This window comes from Heterodontus francisci, chromosome 48 (genome assembly GCF_036365525.1).
Source record: "Heterodontus francisci isolate sHetFra1 chromosome 48, sHetFra1.hap1, whole genome shotgun sequence".
Taxonomy (NCBI): domain Eukaryota; kingdom Metazoa; phylum Chordata; class Chondrichthyes; order Heterodontiformes; family Heterodontidae; genus Heterodontus; species Heterodontus francisci.
The window spans coordinates 9,319,925-9,337,649 of NC_090418.1; the positions used below are offsets into that span (position 1 = coordinate 9,319,925).

The window sequence follows — 17,725 nt, forward strand, 5'->3', positions numbered from 1 at the left end:
GTGTGTCCCGAAGGTTGCATTTATATAGCACCTTTCACGACTACCGGACATCTCTAAGCACTTCACAACCAATGAAGTGCTTTTGACGTGTGGTCATGCTGTTGGAATGTAGGAAGTGCGGCAGCCAATTTGTGCACAGGAAGCTCCCACAAACAGCAGTGTGATAATGACCCGATAATCTGTTAGTGATTGCGCAATAAATGTTGACCAGGATGCCAATTGTTCATTCTGTCACACCCCACAGTAATGAAGTTGCGTTTGCAACAGATAAAACCGAGGGGTGACCTAGAAGAGGTCTTTTAAAATTATGAAGGGGTTTCGATAGGGTAGACGGAGTGAGGATGTTTCCACTTGTGGGGGGGGAGACCAGAACTAGGGGGCCATCAATATAAGACAGTCACTAATAAATCCAATGGGGAATTCTGGAGAAACTTCTCCCCAGAGATTGGTGAGAATGTGGAACTCACTCCCACAGGGAGTGATTGAGGTGAATAGTGTCGATACATTTAAGGGGAAGTTGGATAAACACATGAGGGAGAAAGGAATAGAAGGATATGCTGATAGGGGGAGATGAAGATGGGGTGGGAGGAGGCTGGTGTGGAGCATAAACACTAGCATGGAGCAGATGGGCCGAATGGCCTGTCTCCATGCTGCAAAATGTGGTTAGTCACAGTTGTGGCTCGTCCCCTGGTGATGATGTCATGGGTTCACCCAGTGATGCGCCTTCTCCCTCCATCTTGTCCAACAGTTATGACGTCATCTTTGCCGGCCCTCCCCTGGAATTGCTGAAGAAGTTTGTAGAGTTTAATCACAAGGTGATTTTTGCAGCAGAAGGATTCATCTGGCCGGACCAGACCCTGGCGGAAAAGTATCCACCAATTCGCAACGGGAAGCGATACCTTAATTCTGGAGGTGAAATTTTATCATTGGCCTTTATTTTATTGATGTTCTGATGTGTCAGAAAACCCGTGTTGTGTTAGATGCGAGTTCTTCCGACTGTCAATATGTGCACTCTACATAGGGGATACCGAGGCTTTGGAAAGGGTGCAGAGAAGGTCCACATTAATTCCCCGCTTTATAGCTGCCTGAACTAGAAGGATCAATGAGGACACTTTGGAGGAACATAGACTCGGGGCTGATTTGATTGAGGCTTATAAAATGATGAAGGGATTAGTCCCGGCATAAGAGGAAGGACTCTGAGAGGGATTGCCCAGAATTTTCTTTTCCCTCATTTGCCCTGGGTTTTCAGTCTTTTTGTTTTTTCCGACTTGTCCAGGAGATCACAAGGTTTTGCATGGGATTGGGGGCATAACTATTGTGATGCACAGGACATCGCGACTGTGCGGGACGGGTTGGATGCACCAGAGGGTCTTTTCCCGTTCATCACTGTTTGTAAACATCCGCGCCCAACCTTGGACTCAGCATGTAAAATTATCAATTTTAATACCGATGTGCAAAATTATCAATTTTAATACCGACATGCAGATCCTTGGTTGGATTTTTTTCCCTATATATTACTTTAAATTAGTTGCACTATAATGGTTTCTGTACGTGGATACCTAAATCCCTTTGCTCCTCCACAACTTCTCGTCTCTCACCACGGAGTAAATATTCTGATTGCTCTTTCCTGGATCCAAACTGGACAACCTCATGCTTTCCCCTGATTGAACTCCAGATACCACAGCACCGAATCTTCCCTTGGTGAAATAGGCTCGATGGGCCGTAAGGCTCATTCTGCTCCTTTGTAACTTGATGTTCCCGTCCACACGACTGAACTGTGCCTTCTAATTTGGTGTCATCTGCAAATTTGGATATACAATGCTCTAATCCCTCATGCAAAGCATTGATACACGTGGGGAAATGCTGAGACTCCCTTACAGGTCCGAACGTCACTCTTGGATTCAGAGCTTCCCCAGATGATAGTTGTTTATTGAGCCAGACTCTCTGTTGTAGTACAACTAATTTGAAGTAACAGCGAGATAGAAAAAAATCTACCTGAGGATTTGCATGTTGGTATTAAAATTGATAATTTTACATGTTGGTATTGAAATTTATAATTTTGCACGATGATATTAATGTATGTCTAGGAAACCATAGTTTGGTGGTTGGGTTACCTAAGACCAGAAACTTCTCTTAAAGCTATTCCTGTGCCTCGACCCCTCCGGCTAACAGATATGTCAACTTCAACACAGGAGCACAAAGAAGTGGGGGGTTGAATGACATGTAATGAGCTTAAAAGAAAACAGGGAGATGGTGATCTGTTATAAGTAATGCCAGCAGGAGACAGTAGGAGGTTGTTGGACAAGAACTCTCGGACCTGGCAGCCCGCCCACTCCCTCAGCTGACCACCTGCTATTTTTTGTCTCGTCAAGTGTCTCGGATATCTTTTAGTTATGCTACTTCCTGTCAGCTCGTATTTAATATCACTGAAACCATTTAACCATCTCTGGTTTCCCTTTTGATTGGATTACAGGTCATTTGGACCATATTTCCCCCCTCGCATGTGTATACGTGTGTGTGTGTGTGTGTGCGCGCGTGCGGGGGTGGGGTTGTTGGCCACTTGCCATCTCTCTTTAACTGCAATGTGGTTTGATTCTGGCATAGGTTTTATTGGTTATGCTCCACTCATCAACAACATTGTCCAGCAGTGGAAGTTCAAGGATGATGACGATGACCAGTTATTCTACACCAAGATTTACCTCAACACCGTTCTCAGGGTGAGTCGCAGAGTTTGCACCTGCAGGAAAAGAGCAGAGGGCCAAATAAAGATGTCCTTTACTGGTGGGTCAACTCCTCCCTCGATCCCACATTAAAAACTCACGACATATCAGTGTTGGCTGCTGCATTTCCCACAATACAACACTGAGCACACGTCAAACTGCAAGGTGCTAAATGGGCTGTGAAGGTGCTCTGACACGTAACCGAGCGACCACTTGTATAATGTACAAATCCTTCCTATTCTCCTTGTCCGCTCGTTCGTTCCTGTGGGGGAGTGAGTTCTTGGGTGTGAGAGTGAAGACCTGGGGAGGGGAAATGGTTGCAAACTGGCGGAGTGGGGGGGTCTGAAATACTAACAGGCCGGTCTTCATCTCTGATCCATCAGGAGAAATACAAGATGATGCTTGATCACCAATCAACAATCTTCCAAAACCTCAATGGTGCTCTCGGTAAGTTTCAGATGTCCAGTGCTTTCTCCCCCTCCCCCACCCGCTCGCTGCACAGTGCATTTACTTCCTGATCCTTCCAACGGAAAACTTGAACTGCCGGGAACCAAGGGGGCAGCTTTCTCGGGGACTGGGAGTAGTTAGCTGAGCACAGTCCTTCACTGTGTGGGTAAATCCATCACCTGGCATGACCTTCAGCCCAAACGTCCCCCGGTTTGGTCATCCAGCCTCCACTGCCGAGGATAGGGCCTGGCAACGTGGCGAGGGTTAGTCGGGCTTCCTGTCTCTGATCGATGAACCATCCGCCCCCGCCCCGACTGCACTGGCGCCTGGGGGGAGACGGGTTGGCGTGTTGCTCGGTGTGTGAGGTTACTGACTGCCGTCCCTCCGCTCTAACCATCTTCCTGTCCTGCCATCTTACAGAAGAAGTTGTTGTCAAGTTTGAGAAAGGAAAGGCCAGAGTCCGCAACATAGCCCAGGACACCTTACCAGTGGTCATCCATGGCAACGGGCCTACCAAGGTAACTGGGCCGAGGCCCACTCACTGCCGCTGATGAGGGATTGGGTACTCACTGGGGAAAGTGTGATGCTGGAAATTGTTTACGAGCAATTCTTAAACCGCTATAAACACCTAACTTCTGTCTTTCCAAACCAGGGTTGTGCCTGAATGGAGTGGAGTATTTAGTGATGCTCAACACTGGGGGACAGTACTGGTGGGTACAGGTCTGTCAATGTGTAACACCGGGGTACAGTACTGGTAGGTACAGGTCTGTCACTGTGTAACACTGGGGTACAGTACTGGTGGAGACAGGTCTGTCACTGTATAACACTGGGGTACAGTACTGGTGGGTACAGGTCTGTCACTGTGTAACACTGGGGTGTAGTACTGTTGGGGACAGGTCTGTCACTGTATAACACTGGGGTACAGTACTAGTGGAGACAGGTCTGTCACTGTGTAACACTGGGGTGTAGTACTGTTGGGGACAGGTCTGTCAGTGTATAACACTGGGGTACACTACTGGTGGGTACAGGTCTGTCACTGTGTAACACTGGGGTACAATACTGGTGGATACAGGTCTGTCGCTGTGTAACACTGGGGTACAGTACTGGTGGGGACAGGTCTGTCACTGTACAACACTGGGGTACAGTACTGGTGGGGACAGGTCTGTCACTGTATAACACTGGGGTACAGTACTAGTGGAGACAGGTCTGTCACTGTGTAACACTGGGGTACAGTACTGGTGGGGACAGGTCTGTCACTGTACAACACTGGGGTACAGTACTGGTGGGGACAGGTCTGTCACTGTATAACACTGGGGTACAGTACGAGTGGAGACAGGTCTGTCACTGTGTAACACTGGGGTACAGTACTGGTGGGGACAGGTCTGTCACTGTATAACACTGAGGTACAGTACTGGTGGATACAGGTCTGTCACTGTATAACACTGGGGTACAGTGCTGGTGGGTACAGGTCTGTCACTGAGTAACACTGGGGTACAGTACTGGTGGGGACTGGGCTGTCACTGTATAACACTGGGGTACAGTACTGGTGGGGTCAGGTCTGTCAGTGTATAACACTGGGGTACAGTACTGGTTGGGACAGGTCTGTCACTGTATAACACTGGGGTACAGTACTGTTGGGGACAGGTCTGTCAGTGTATAACACTGGGGTACACTACTGGTGGGGACAGGTCTGTCAGTGTATAACACTGGGGTACAGTACTGGTGGGGACAGGTCTGTCACCGTATAACACTGGGGTACAGTACTGGTGGGGACAGGTCTGTCAGTGTATAACACTGGGGTACAGTACTGGTGGGGACAGGTCTGTCAGTGTATAACACTGGGGTACAGTACTGGTGGGGACAGGTCTGTCAGTGTGTAACACTGAGGTACAGTACTGGTGGGGACTGGGCTGTCACTGTATAACACTGGGGTACAGTACTGGTGGGGTCAGGTCTGTCAGTGTATAACACTGGGGTACAGTACTGGTTAGGACAGGTCTGTCACTGTATAACACTGGGGTACAGTGCTGGTGGGTACAGGTCTGTCACTGAGTAACACTGGGGTACAGTACTGGTGGGGACTGGGCTGTCACTGTACAACACTGGGGTACAGTACTGGTGGGGACAGGTCTGTCAGTGTATAACACTGGGGTACAGTACTGGTGGGATCAGGTCTGTCAGTGTATAACACTGGGGTGTAGTACTGTTGGGGACAGGTCTGTCGCTGTACAACACTGGGGTACAGTACTGGTGGGGACAGGTCTGTCAGTGTATAACACTGGGGTACAGTACTGGTGGGGACAGGTCTGTCACCGTATAACACTGGGGTACAGTACTGGTGGGGACAGGTCTGTCAGTGTATAACACTGGGGTACAGTACTGGTGGGGACAGGTCTGTCACTGTATAACACTGGGGTGTAGTACTGGTGGGGCAGGTCTGTCGCTGTATAACACTGGGGTACAGTACTGGTGGGGACAGGTCTGTCACTGTATAACACTGGGGTACAGTACTGGTGGGGACAGGTCTGACACTGTATAACACTGGGGTACAGTACTGTTGGGGACAGGTCTGTCACTGTCTAACACTGGGGTACAGTACTGTTGGGGACAGGTCTGCCACTGTATAGCACTGGGGTACAGTACTGGTGGGTACAGGTCTGTCACTGTATAACACTGGGGTACAGTACTGGTGGGGACAGGTCTGTCACTGTATAACACTGGGGTACAGTACTGTTGGGGACAGGTCTGTCACTGTCTAACACTGGGGTACAGTACTGGTGGGTACAGGTCTGTCACTGTATAATACAGGAGTACAGTACTGGTGGGGACAGGTCTGTCACTGTATAATACAGGAGTACAGTACTGGTGGGGACAGGTCTGTCACTGTATAACACTGGGGTACAGTGCTGGTGGGGACTGGGCATGTTTTGGAGAGGGTGTGTCTGTCGTGTGAACTTCAGCTGGAAGGAGTTACTCAGTCTGATAGTGTCAGGGATCTGGAGTCAACTCACTAAGTCCTGAAATTCAGAGCTTGCTGTGTTGGGAAAGGAGATTAATTCTACATGGTAAAGGACAACAGGAGGGTCAGCAAGGTGAAGCAAAGCCAAGCGTGCTGTGTGTTGTGACACTTTGCCCACGTGATTCAGTGTGTGTGTGTGTGTGTGTGTGTGTGTGTGTGTGTGTTTATTTGGATCCATTGTGTACTGAATTGTTAAACTTCTTTCTCATGCTTAGCTCCAGCTGAATTATCTGGGGAATTATATTCCCAACGCCTGGAATCACGAGACTGGCTGTGGAATCTGTGATGAGAACTTTTTGAACCTGACTCAGCTACAGGTAAATCTCACAGCCGTGTATAGCTACAGGTAAATCTCACAGCCGTGTGTGTGTGTGTATCTCTCTGTCTGTCTGTCTGTCTCTCTCTCTCTGCCTTTCTCTCTCTCTCTGTTTGTCTCCCTGTTTCTCTCTCTCTCTGCCTCTCTCTCTCTTTGTCTCTGTCTCCCTGTCTCTGTCTCTCGGTTACTCTCTCTCTGCCTCTCTCTCTCTGATTCTGTCTCTCTGTCTCTCTCTTTGTCTGTCTCTCTCTCTGTGTGCGTGGGTCTCTCTCTCTGTTGGTCTCTCTGTCTCTCTTTCTGTGTGTGTGTGTCTCTCTCTCTGCCTCTCTCTCTCTCAGTTTCTCTGTCCCTACCTGTCACTCTCTTTCTCTCTCTCTTTCTATGTCTCTTTCTCTCTCTCTCTCTGCCTCTCTCTCAGTTTCTCTGTCCCTACCTGTCACTCTCTTTTTCTCTGCCTCTCTCTCTCTGCCTCTCTCTCTCTGATTCTGTCTCTCTGTCTCTGTCTTTTTCTTTGTCTGTCTGTCTCTCTGTGCGCGGGTCTCTCTCTCTCTTGGTCTCTCTTTCTCTGTGTGTGTCTCTCTTTCTCTTTATTTCTCTCTCTCTCTGTTTTTCTCTCTCTGAAATAAGTGGGAGCCAATCCACTGTGTCAACAGGAGATCAGTGAAAGGAATCCCAGGAACGCTGTGCAGACAGAAGCCGGGTCTTTCTGCGATGCAGTGTGAAGTGCTGGTCCAGACATGTGCTGCACTCAGTGGTTGGAACAATAAATGAGCAGTTACCAGGGTAACGGGAAGAGGCCCAGGCCTGCTCGAGGGGATTTTGGTTTAATACAGCACTGAAAAGCCTGTCTCTTGACCACAATGTTCATGCTTCCTGACAACTCACAAGACCTGACACTGTTACAGTCCAAAACTCAGGAGCTGAAACATGGAAAAACTAAACCAAATGCATTTGCCGGTTTTCTTCTGTTAATTCAATATTTAAAGATTTTGAGGAGCTGGGGGTGAGGAGGGGGTGGGGACTGGGGGGGGGGTGCGACAGGGAAGAAAGGCTATTTGACTGGGTGGGGCAGTGCAGGGTGGAAAGTCTTGTGATCAGACCTCCAGAAATACATTGAACAATTTTTACAGGGCGTTCCCCGGGAGTATTTCCAGGGGGGTCCCCGGGAGTGTGTCAGTATTTACAGGGGGTCCCCGGGAGTATGTCGGTATTTACAGGGGGTTCCCCGGGGAGTATGTCAGTATTTACAGGGGGTCCCCGGGGAATGTGTCAGTATTTACAGGGGGTCCCCGGGGAGTGTGTCAGTATTCACAGGGGGTTCCCCGGGGAGTGTGTCGGTATTTACAGGGGGTCCCCGGGAGTATGTCGGTATTTACAGGGGGTTCCCCGGGGAATGTGTCAGTATTTACAGGGGGTCCCCGGGAGTGTGTCAGTATTTACAGGGGGTCCCCGGGGAATGTGTCAGTATTTACAGGGGGTCCCCGGGAGTGTGTCAGTATTTACAGGGGGTCCCGGGGAGTGTGTAAGTATTTACAGGGGGTCCCCGGGGAGTGTGTCAGTATTTACATGAGGTTCCCCGGGAGTGTGTCAGTATTTACAGGGGGTTCCCCGGGGAATGTGTCAGTATTTACAGGGGGTCCCCGGGGAGTGTGTCAGTATTTACAGGGGGTTCCCCGGGGAATGTGTCAGTATTTACAGGGGGTCCCCGGGGAGTGTGTCAGTATTTACATGGGGTTCCCCGGGAGTGTGTCAGTATTTACAGGGGGTCCCCGGGGAGTGTGTCAGTATTTACAGGGGGTCCCCGGGGAGTGTGTCAGTATTTACATGGGGTTCCCCGGGAGTGTGTCAGTATTTACAGGGGGTCCCCGGGAGTGTGTCAGTATTCACAGGGGGTCCCCGGGGAGTGTGTCGGTATTTACATGGGGTTCCCCGGGGAATGTGTCAGTATTTACAGGGGGTCCCGGGGGAGTGTGTCAGTATTTACAGGGGGTTCCCCGGGGAATGTGTCAGTATTTACAGGGGGTCCCCGGGGAGTGTGTCAGTATTTACATGGGGTTCCCCGGGAGTGTGTCAGTATTTACAGGGGGTCCCCGGGAGTGTGTCAGTATTCACAGGGGGTCCCCGGGGAGTGTGTCGGTATTTACATGGGGTTCCCCGGGGAGTGTGTAAGTATTTACATGGGGTTCCCCGGGAGTGTGTCAGTATTTATAAGGGGGGTCCCTGGGGAGTGTGTCAGTATTAACAGGGGGGTCACCGGGAGTGTGTCAGTATTTACAGGGGGGTCCCCGGGGAGTGTGTCAGTATTTACAGGGGGTCCCCGGGGAGTGTGTCAGTATTTACATGGGGTTCCCCGGGAGTGTGTCAGTATTTACAGGGGGTCCCCGGGAGTGTGTCAGTATTCACAGGGGGTCCCCGGGGAGTGTGTCAGTATTAACAGGGGGGTCACCGGGAGTGTGTCAGTATTTACAGGGGGGTCACCGGGAGTGTGTCAGTATTTACAGGGGGGTCCCCGGGGAGTGTGTCAGTATTTACAGGGGGTCCCCGGGGAGTGTGTCAGTATTTACAGGGGGGTCCCCGGGGAGTGTGTCAGTATTTACAGGGGGGTCCCCGGGGAGTGAGTCAGTATTTACAGGGGGGTCCCCGGGGAGTGTGTCAGTATTTACAGGGGGGTCCCCGGGGAGTGTGTCAGTATTTACAGGCTGGTCCCCGGGAGTGTGTCAGTATTTACAGGGGGTCCCCGGGAGTGTGTCAGTATTTACAGGGGGTCCCGGGGAGTGTGTCAGTATTTACAGGGGGTCCCGGGGAGTGTGTCAGTATTTACAGGGGGTCCCCGGGGAGTGTGTCAGTATTTACAGGGGGTCCCCGGGGAGTGTGTAAGTATTTACAGGGGGTCCCCGGGGAGTGTGTCAGTATTTACAGGGGGGTCCCCGGGGAGTGAGTCGGTATTTACAGGGGGGTCCCCGGGGAGTGTGTCAGTATTTACAGGGGGGTCCCCGGGGAGTGTGTCAGTATTTACAGGGGGTCCCCGGGAGTGTGTCAGTATTTACAGGGGGGTCCCCGGGGATGTGTGTCAGTATTTACAGGGGGTCCCCGGGGAGTGTGTCAGTATTTACAGGGGGGTCCCCGGGGAGTGTGTCAGTATTTACAGGGGGTCCCCGGGGAGTGTGTCAGTATTTACAGGGGGGTCCCGGGGAGTGTGTCAGTATTTACAGGGGGGTCCCCGGGGAGTGTGTCAGTATTTACAGGGGGTCCCCGGGGAGTGTGTCAGTATTTACAGGGGGTCCCCGGGAGTGTGTCAGTATTTACAGGGGGGTCCCCGGGGATGTGTGTCAGTATTTACAGGGGGTCCCCGGGGAGTGTGTCAGTATTTACAGGGGGTTCCCGGGCAGTGTGTCTGTATTTACAGGGAGGTCCCCGGGGAGTGTGTCAGTATTTACAGGGGGTCCCCGGGGAGTGTGTCAGTATTTACAGGGGGGTCCCCAGGGAGTGTGTCAGTATTCACAGGGGGGTCCCCGGGGAGTATGTCAGTACTGACAGTGTTTGTGAGTGTGATGGGTCGGGGTCTGTGGAGAGTCTGTGATCTGCAGCCACTCCTCCCAAGCTGCCTGAAAAATATCTTTTGTGTGCGTCTTGCTTTTGCCCCAGGACGAGGACTATCCTCAGGTGCTGATCGGAGTTTACATCCTACAGCCGACCCCCTTTCTTCCAGAATTCCTGGAACGTTTGGCAGCCTTGGATTACCCCCATGAGCAACGGAGCCTCTTCATCTGCAACAGTGTATGTACAGACGGGTGGGGGCGTGGGGAATGTCCTCTCTCGTGTACCTGGGGGGCAATGTTGGTCCCTCAACCAACATCATTTTTTTGAAGAAAAAACATCATCTGGTCATTAGCACGGCGGTGTTTGTGGGATCTTGCTGTGCGCAAATCGGCTGCCGCGTTTCCTACACACCAGCAGTGACTGCACTTCAAAAAATAAGAAAAGTACTTAATTGGCCGTGAAGCCCTTTGGGAGGTTCTGAGGCGGTGAACGGCGCTATATAAATGATGTGGGATCGCACTGTCCTCAGTGGCGAAGGGCGTGCGATTTTGAACTGTACCCAAGGCCCCGGGTCTCATCGCTAAGGGGCTACTGTCGTCAGCGATTTTCCCCCCCCCCCCCACTGCTTTGGGCTAAAGGAGGAGGGACAAGGGTGGGGGCTGCAGTTAATTGTAGCTCGCTCATTATGGTTGCGGGGAGGGGTTGGGTTGAGTTGGGCTGTTCGGCCTTGGTTGCCAGGTAGCCCCACTGTTACTTGGCCTGGTAACATGTGCAAGGAAGGCCTTCGGGAATCTTTCCTACATTTCCGTCCTCAAATGCGCTGAGCGGAGCCAAGTGTGAACTCCTGACTGTCAGGTTAAAGGTCATGTGCGCGCACCCCCAAGACACAGAAGTGCTTTTAATATTATTATATATATATATATATATTTGTAAACAGGAGGTCTACCACGAAAAGCACATCCAGAAGTTCTGGGAGAAACACCAGGAGGATTTTTACAGCATTAAAATCGTTGGTCCAGAGGAGGAATTGACCCAGGGAGAAGCCAGGGACATGGGCATGTGAGTCAGGCGAGACTGAGGCTTTGGCCTACCCATCCCTTGCATGGGCCTTTGCTTTAGTTAACATAAAGATGTGCGTGTCTGTGTTTGAGTATAGATGCGTGGCTCTGCTTATATATCCGCGCCGTCACTGAGACCACCTATTTCCACCTCTGTAGCATCACTCCGCTTTGCCCCTGCCTCACCTCATCTGTGGCTTTGTCCCCTCTAGACGTGATTATTCCAACGCCCCTCCCTATCTTCCTCCGGCCGCACAGCCCTGCGAGATCTCTGCGCTCCCCCAATTCCGGCCTCTCGAGCATCCCCCCGATTCCCATCGCTCCACCATTGGTGGCCGTGCCTTCAGCTGCCTGGGGGGCCCCGAGCTCTGGAATTCCCTCCCTAAACCCTCTCCGCCTCTTTCTAAGACGCTGCTTAAAACCAACCTCTTTGACCGAGCTTTTGGTCGCCTATTATCTCCTGACGTGGCTTGGTGTCACATTTTGCTTTATGATACTCCTCGGAAGCACCTTGGGACGTTTTAATACGGTCGCGGCTGATCGCCCTTTTCCTGCTCGTTAAGTCCGTCCATGAATCCCCTTCCCCGCTCCCTATTCCCAAGCCTGGATGGGAAGCTGACCCTTTATGCATGCGTTGTGTTTTTTCAGGCACCTGTGTCGTCAGGACCCGGACTGTGACTATTACTTCAGCCTGGATTCCGATGTGGTCCTCACTAATCCACAGACACTGAAAACCCTCATCGAACACAATAGGTAAGATTGACCCCGTCGATCACACCCCTCGGACCCTCGCGCCGTCTCATCCATGCCTTTTTGTCACCTCTAGACTTGACTATTCCAGCACTCTCCTGGCCAACCTCCAGTCTTCCACCCTGCGTAAACTCGAGCTCATCCAAAACTCTGCTACCCACGTCCCAACTCGCACCGAGTCCCGTTCACCCCATTAACCCCCCCCCCCCCCCACTGTGCCCGCTGACCGACATTGGCTCCCGGTCCAGCGACACCCTCGATTTTTAAAATCTCATCCTCGTTTTCAAAACCCTCCAAGGCCCTCAGCCCCCTCCCTGTCTCTCTAACCCTCCTCCAGCCCCACAATCCTCCGAGATCTCTGCGCTCCCCCAATTCCGGCCTCTTGAGCATCCCCCCCGATTCCCATCGCTCCACCATTGGCGGCCGTGCCTTCAGCTGCCTGGGGCCCCGAGCTCTGGAATTCCCTCCCTAAACCCTCTCCGCCTCCCTCTCTCCTCCTTTAAGACGCTCCTTAAAACTGACCTCTTTGACTGAGCTTTTGGTCGCCTGTCCCGAATGTCTCCTGATGCGGCTCGGTGGCAAATTTTGTTTGATGATGCCCCTGTGAGGCACTTTGGGATGTTCTGCTACGTTAAAGGCGCTATACAAATGCAAGACGTTGCCGACATGCTACACTTTCTCCTGAGGGCAGTAACTCTGTGTGGGTCCTGGCAGTCCACAGGTGCCTCACCCATTTTTTTTTTTCCAGAGTGTGCTCGGCTGAGTGTCAGGAGGCTGTTCAACTGTGGAAGGAAGCACGGGCCCAACCGACACTCGATTTGGGGTTTTCAGCAGAAGGCACTGGGATGGCAATCGGGGTTCAGGCTTTGTTTTCTTCTTACCCTCCCACGCACCCCCCTCATCGTGCCGAGGTTAATTATCGCAATCTCCCATTGGGCTCAAACCTGCTAGTCCAGGCCGACACTCCCAGTGCCAGTACTGAGGAAGTGCTGCACTGTTGGAGGCGCCGTCTTTCGCATGAGATGTGGGGCAAGAAAGGTATCGTCTGGATGCTGTGCCCCTTGAGAGGACAAAAGGCAATTGAGTCCCTCATCGAAGCCAGCACAGGAGGAGGCCATTCGGCCCATCGTACCTGTGCTGGCTCTTTGAAAGCATTATCCGATTAGTCCCCATATCCCTGCAAACTCTTTCCCCCTTCAAAGTATTTCTCCAATTCCCCTTTTGAAAGTTACGACTGAATCTGCTTCCACCGCCCTTTCAGGCAGCGCGCCAATTTGTGCACAGCAAGCTCCCAAATGAGCCACCAACCAGATGCGCTTTTTTTAGCTGATGTTGGAGGGAAAACTATTGGTCCAGGATACCAAAGGAGAACTCTCCTGCTCTTCTTCGGAAAAGCGACCGTGGGATCTTCCATCCACCTGAGGGGGCCCTCGGTTGAAGGTCTCATCTGGAAGACGGCACCTCCGACAGTGTGGCCTTCCCCGGGAGTGTCGGCCTGGTCCCTGTGCTCTGGAGTGGGACTTGAACCCACGACCCCTGACATTTAGAGGTGGGATTGGGCCCTGCCGCTGGCGGCCAGTTGTCGGTCTCTTGTTAATAACCGGATCTCCCCCGCCGCCAGGTTCGTCATTGCACCGATGGTCAGTCGCCATGGGAAGCTGTGGTCCAATTTTTGGGGTGCGATTAACTCTGATGGATATTACAGCCGCTCGGAGGACTACATCGAGATCGTGCAGCTGAAGAGAGTGTGAGTAGGGGGATTTAGTCGGGGCCGGAATCAGGCCAGTCCACTCAGTTTTCAAATGAATTTGTTATGCCAGGGTTATCCAACCTTTTCACATTGGGGCGGGGCGGGGCGGGGCGGGGCGGGGGGAGGGGAGGGGAGTGACGGGGGTGGGTTTGTATTACATAGGGAGCCAGTGAGATAATTTTGGAAAGATAAAGGTACTAAAAATTTATCTTACTATTAATCAAAACAACAACAAATGTACATTTTTGTGAGAAAGCTTTAAACGAGAAGACTACTTTAGTGACTTACTTTCTCGTCACTATGTTGGACACTGATTTAGTGAGATACCTGCCTTTTTTTGCTTGCTCAAGTAGTCAATGTCTGCCTGCGCATTTGTAGCAATGTGGAGTATAGATAGATGTCCATCTATCAGTAGTGATCTTTATCACGATCTCTCCCCTCGCTCTGTGTCCCCTCCCCCTCTCTGTGTCCCCTCCTCCCCCTCTGTGTCCCCTCTGTGTCCCCTCCACCCCCCTCTGTGTCCCCTCCCCCCCCTGTGTCCCCTCCACCACCCTCTGTGTCCCCTCCCCCCCCCTGTGTCCCCTCCCCCCCCCTCTGTGTCCCCCTCCCCCCCCTCTGTGTCCCCTCCCCCCCCTCTGTGTCCCCTCCACCCCCCTCTGTGTCCCCTCCTCCCCCCCTCTGTGTCCCCTCCCCCCCCTCTGTGGCCCCTCTGTGGCCCCTCCCCCCCTCTGTGGCCCCTCCCCCCCTCTGTGCCCCCCCCCCCTCTCTGTGGCCCCTCCCCCCTCTCTGTGCCCTCCCCCCTCTCTGTGCCCTCCCCCCTCTCTGTGCCCTCCCCCCTCTCTGTGCCCTCCCCCCCTCTCTGTGGCCCCTCCCCCCTCTGTGTCCCCTCCGTGTCCCCTCCACCCCCCTCTGTGTCCCCTCCACCCCCCTCTGTGTCCCCTCCCCCCCCTCTGTGTCCCCTCCCCCCCCCTCTGTGTCCCCTCCCCCCCCTCTGTGTCCCCTCCCCCCCCCTCTGTGTCCCCTCCCCCCCCTCTGTGTCCCCTCCCCCCCTCTGTGGCCCCTCCCCCCCTCTGTGGCCCCTCCCCCCCTCTGTGGCCCCTCCCCCTCTGTGGCCCCTCCCCCTCTGTGGCCCTCCCCCCTCTCTGTGGCCCCTCCCCCTCTCTGTTCCCCCCCTCTCTGTGGCCCTCCCCCTCTCTGTGGCCCCTCTCTGTGGCCCCTCCCCCCCTCTGTGGCCCCTCCCCCCCTCTGTGGCCCCTCCCCCTCTCTGTGGCCCTCCCCCTCTCTCTCTCTGTCCCCTCCCCCTCTCTCTCTCTGTCCCCTCCCCCTCTCTCTCTCTGTCCCCTCCCCCTCTCTCTCTCTGTCCCCTCCCCCTCTCTCTCTCTGTCCCCTCCCCCTCTCTCTCTCTGTCCCCGCCCCTCTCTCTCTGTCCCCGCCCCCTCTCTCTCGCTCTCTGTCCCCTCCCCCTCTCTCTCGCTCTCTGTCCCCTCCCCCTCTCTCGCTCTCTGTCCCCTCCCCCTCTCTCGCTCTCTGTCCCCTCCCCCCTCTCTCTCGCTCTCTGTCCCCTCCCCCCTCTCTCTCGCTCTCTGTCCCCTCCCCCCCTCTCTCGCTCTCTGTCCCCTCCCCCCCTCTCTCTCGCTCTCTGTCCCCTCCCCCTCTCTCTCTGTCCCCTCCCCCCCCTCTCTCTCTCTCTCTGTCCCCTCCCCCCCTCTCTCTCTCTCTCTCTCTGTCCCCCTCCCCCTCTCTGTCCCCTCCCCCTCTCTCTCTCGCTGTCCCCTCCCCCCTCTCTCTCTGTCCCCTCCCCCCTCTCTCTCTGTCCCCTCCCCCCCTCTCTCTGTCCCTCCCCCCTCTCTCTCTCTCTCTGTCCCCTCCCCCCCTCTCTCTCTCTCTCTGTCCCTCCCCCCCTCTCTCTCTCTCTGTCCCCTCCCCCCCCCTCTCTCTCTCTCTGTCCCCTCCCCCCTCTCTCTCTGTCCCCTCCCCCCTCTCTCTCTGTCCCCTCCCCCCCTCTCTCTCTGTCCCCTCCCCCCCTCTCTCTCTGTCCCCTCCCCCCCTCTCTCTCTGTCCCCTCCCCCCCTCTCTCTCTCTCTCTCTGTCCCCTCCCCCTCTCTCTCTCTCTGTCCCCTCCCCCTCTCTCTCTCTCTCTGTCCCCTCCCCCTCTCTCTCTCTGTCCCCTCCCCCCCCCTCTCTCTCTCTCTCTGTCCCTCCCCCCCCTCTCTCTCTCTCTCTGTCCCCTCCCCCCCTCTCTCTCTCTCTGTCCCCTCCCCCCCTCTCTCTCTCTCTGTCCCCTCCCCCCTCTCTCTCTGTCCCCTCCCCCCTCTCTCTCTGTCCCCTCCCCCCCATCTCTCTCTCTCTCTGTCCCCTCCCCCCCTCTCTCTCTCTCTCTGTCCCCTCCCCCTCTCTCTCTCTGTCCCCTCCCCCTCTCTCTCTCTCTGTCCCCTCCCCCCCTCTCTCTCTCTCTCTGTCCCCTCCCCCCCCTCTCTCTCTCTCTGTCCCCTCCCCCTCTCTCTCTCTCTCTCTGTCCCCTCCCCTCTCTCTCTCTCTCTCTGTCCCCTCCCCCCCTCTCTCTCTCTCTGTCCCCTCCCCCCCTCTCTCTCTGTCCCCTCCCCCTCTCTCTGTGTTGTCATCCACTTTGGACCTAAAAATGATAGAACAGGTACTTTCTAAATGGTGAAAAGCTAGAAACAGGGGAGGTGCAAAGAGACCTGGGGGGTGGGGGGGGTTCCAGATACACAGATCATTAAAATGTCATGAACAGAAAATAATCAATAAAGGCTAGTGGAATGCTGACCTTTATATCTAGAGCTTTCGAATACAAGGAGGTCGAAGTCATGCTTCAGCTATAGAAAGCCCTGGTTAGACCACACCTGGAGTTACTGTGAGCAGTTCTGGGCACCACACCTTAGGAAGGATATATTGGCCTTGGAGGGAGTGCAGTACAGATTTACCAGGATCATACCTGGACTCCAAGGGTTAATTACAAGGAGAGATTACACAAACTAGGGTTATATGCTCTGGTATTTAGAAGATTAAGGGGTGATTTGATCAAAGTTTTCAAGATATTAAGATAAATAGATAGGGTATTACGAGAAAAACTATTTCTGCTGGTTGAGGAATCTTGGTCTGGGGACAAAGTCTTAAAAATTAGAGACAGACCTTTCAGGAGTAAAATTAGGAACCGCTCTACCCTGGGTAGAGAGGTAATCTTTGTTGATCCTCCCTGTCTCTCTACAAATTGTTGAAAAAAAATAGCTCGGGATCTTCATAGCTCTCTAGTCATGCATTCTGATCTTGCTCATTCATTATGTGTTTACAAGTGTTATTGTGAACGAGACCACCAGCGATGAGAAGACACCAGTTGGCATCTCGTTCACCATCTAGGATGAAACTAATCGTCCTGAGCTCCTTTGCCCCACTTCCTGCCTTGGCTTTCTCGTTTCCTGATGTGACCCCAATAAAAGGTCAACGGGCCTTCATCACACCTCCTGTCGTTTCAGCAGAAGCTACTGTCGATGTTCCTCAGAGTGAAACAACTATCAACCTTTTCAGCATTGCTAGAGGCCAAAAACTTTAATTATTAAACCAGATCCCAACCCTACGTATACCCAACTAGGGTATTTTACACTCAAACCGTCAGCAATTATCCCCAACAGGCACCTATACTGGACAAATAGAGATGACTATTTAGCATTATCTCTTGAATGCAATAATGGTTTGGGTCTTCATTTCATAAAAAGGATGTTGAGGCACTGGAGAAGGTGTAAAAAAAGATTCATCGGGGTAATGCAGGAACCGAGAGGTAGCTATCACGAAATATCGAATGGGCTGGGGCTCTTCTCTCTTGGCTGGGTTTGACTGAGACAGAATTTATCATCTGTAACTATCCTCCACACGCTGCATTTTGCTTGAGAAATCGCCCTGCATTTACTGGATAAGTTGCTGTAGTTTTGGTTTGTAGAGACTCTTTTTAAATAGACCCTGTAGACTGTTGGCTGTAGTCCGCTGTTTAAATAGACTCTGTGGACTGTTTGCTGTTTAAATAGACTCTGTGGACTGTTTGCTGTAGTCTGCTGTTTACATAGACTGTGTAGACTGTTTGCTGTTTAAATTGACTCTGTAGACTGTTTGCTA

The 17,725-nt window shown here is 52.9% G+C and overlaps 1 protein-coding gene and 1 pseudogene across 1 annotated transcript in view; both read left to right on the plus strand.

The window, feature by feature from the left end:
* The window catches only part of LOC137357307 (multifunctional procollagen lysine hydroxylase and glycosyltransferase LH3-like), a 58,959-nt gene extending 41,756 nt beyond the window's left edge, over positions 1 to 17,203 (plus strand). Inside the window, exons 4-13 of the mRNA XM_068023544.1 lie at positions 749 to 912; positions 2,605 to 2,717; positions 3,104 to 3,167; positions 3,588 to 3,685; positions 6,402 to 6,503; positions 10,148 to 10,279; positions 10,980 to 11,101; positions 11,749 to 11,853; positions 13,472 to 13,597; positions 16,912 to 17,203. Coding sequence (XP_067879645.1) covers positions 749 to 912; positions 2,605 to 2,717; positions 3,104 to 3,167; positions 3,588 to 3,685; positions 6,402 to 6,503; positions 10,148 to 10,279; positions 10,980 to 11,101; positions 11,749 to 11,853; positions 13,472 to 13,597; positions 16,912 to 16,975 — 1,090 coding nt within the window. The 3' untranslated portion in view covers positions 16,976 to 17,203. The remainder of the gene's footprint in view (positions 1 to 748; positions 913 to 2,604; positions 2,718 to 3,103; positions 3,168 to 3,587; positions 3,686 to 6,401; positions 6,504 to 10,147; positions 10,280 to 10,979; positions 11,102 to 11,748; positions 11,854 to 13,471; positions 13,598 to 16,911) is intronic.
* The window catches only part of LOC137357423 (multifunctional procollagen lysine hydroxylase and glycosyltransferase LH3-like), a 13,913-nt pseudogene continuing 13,164 nt past the window's right edge, over positions 16,977 to 17,725 (plus strand).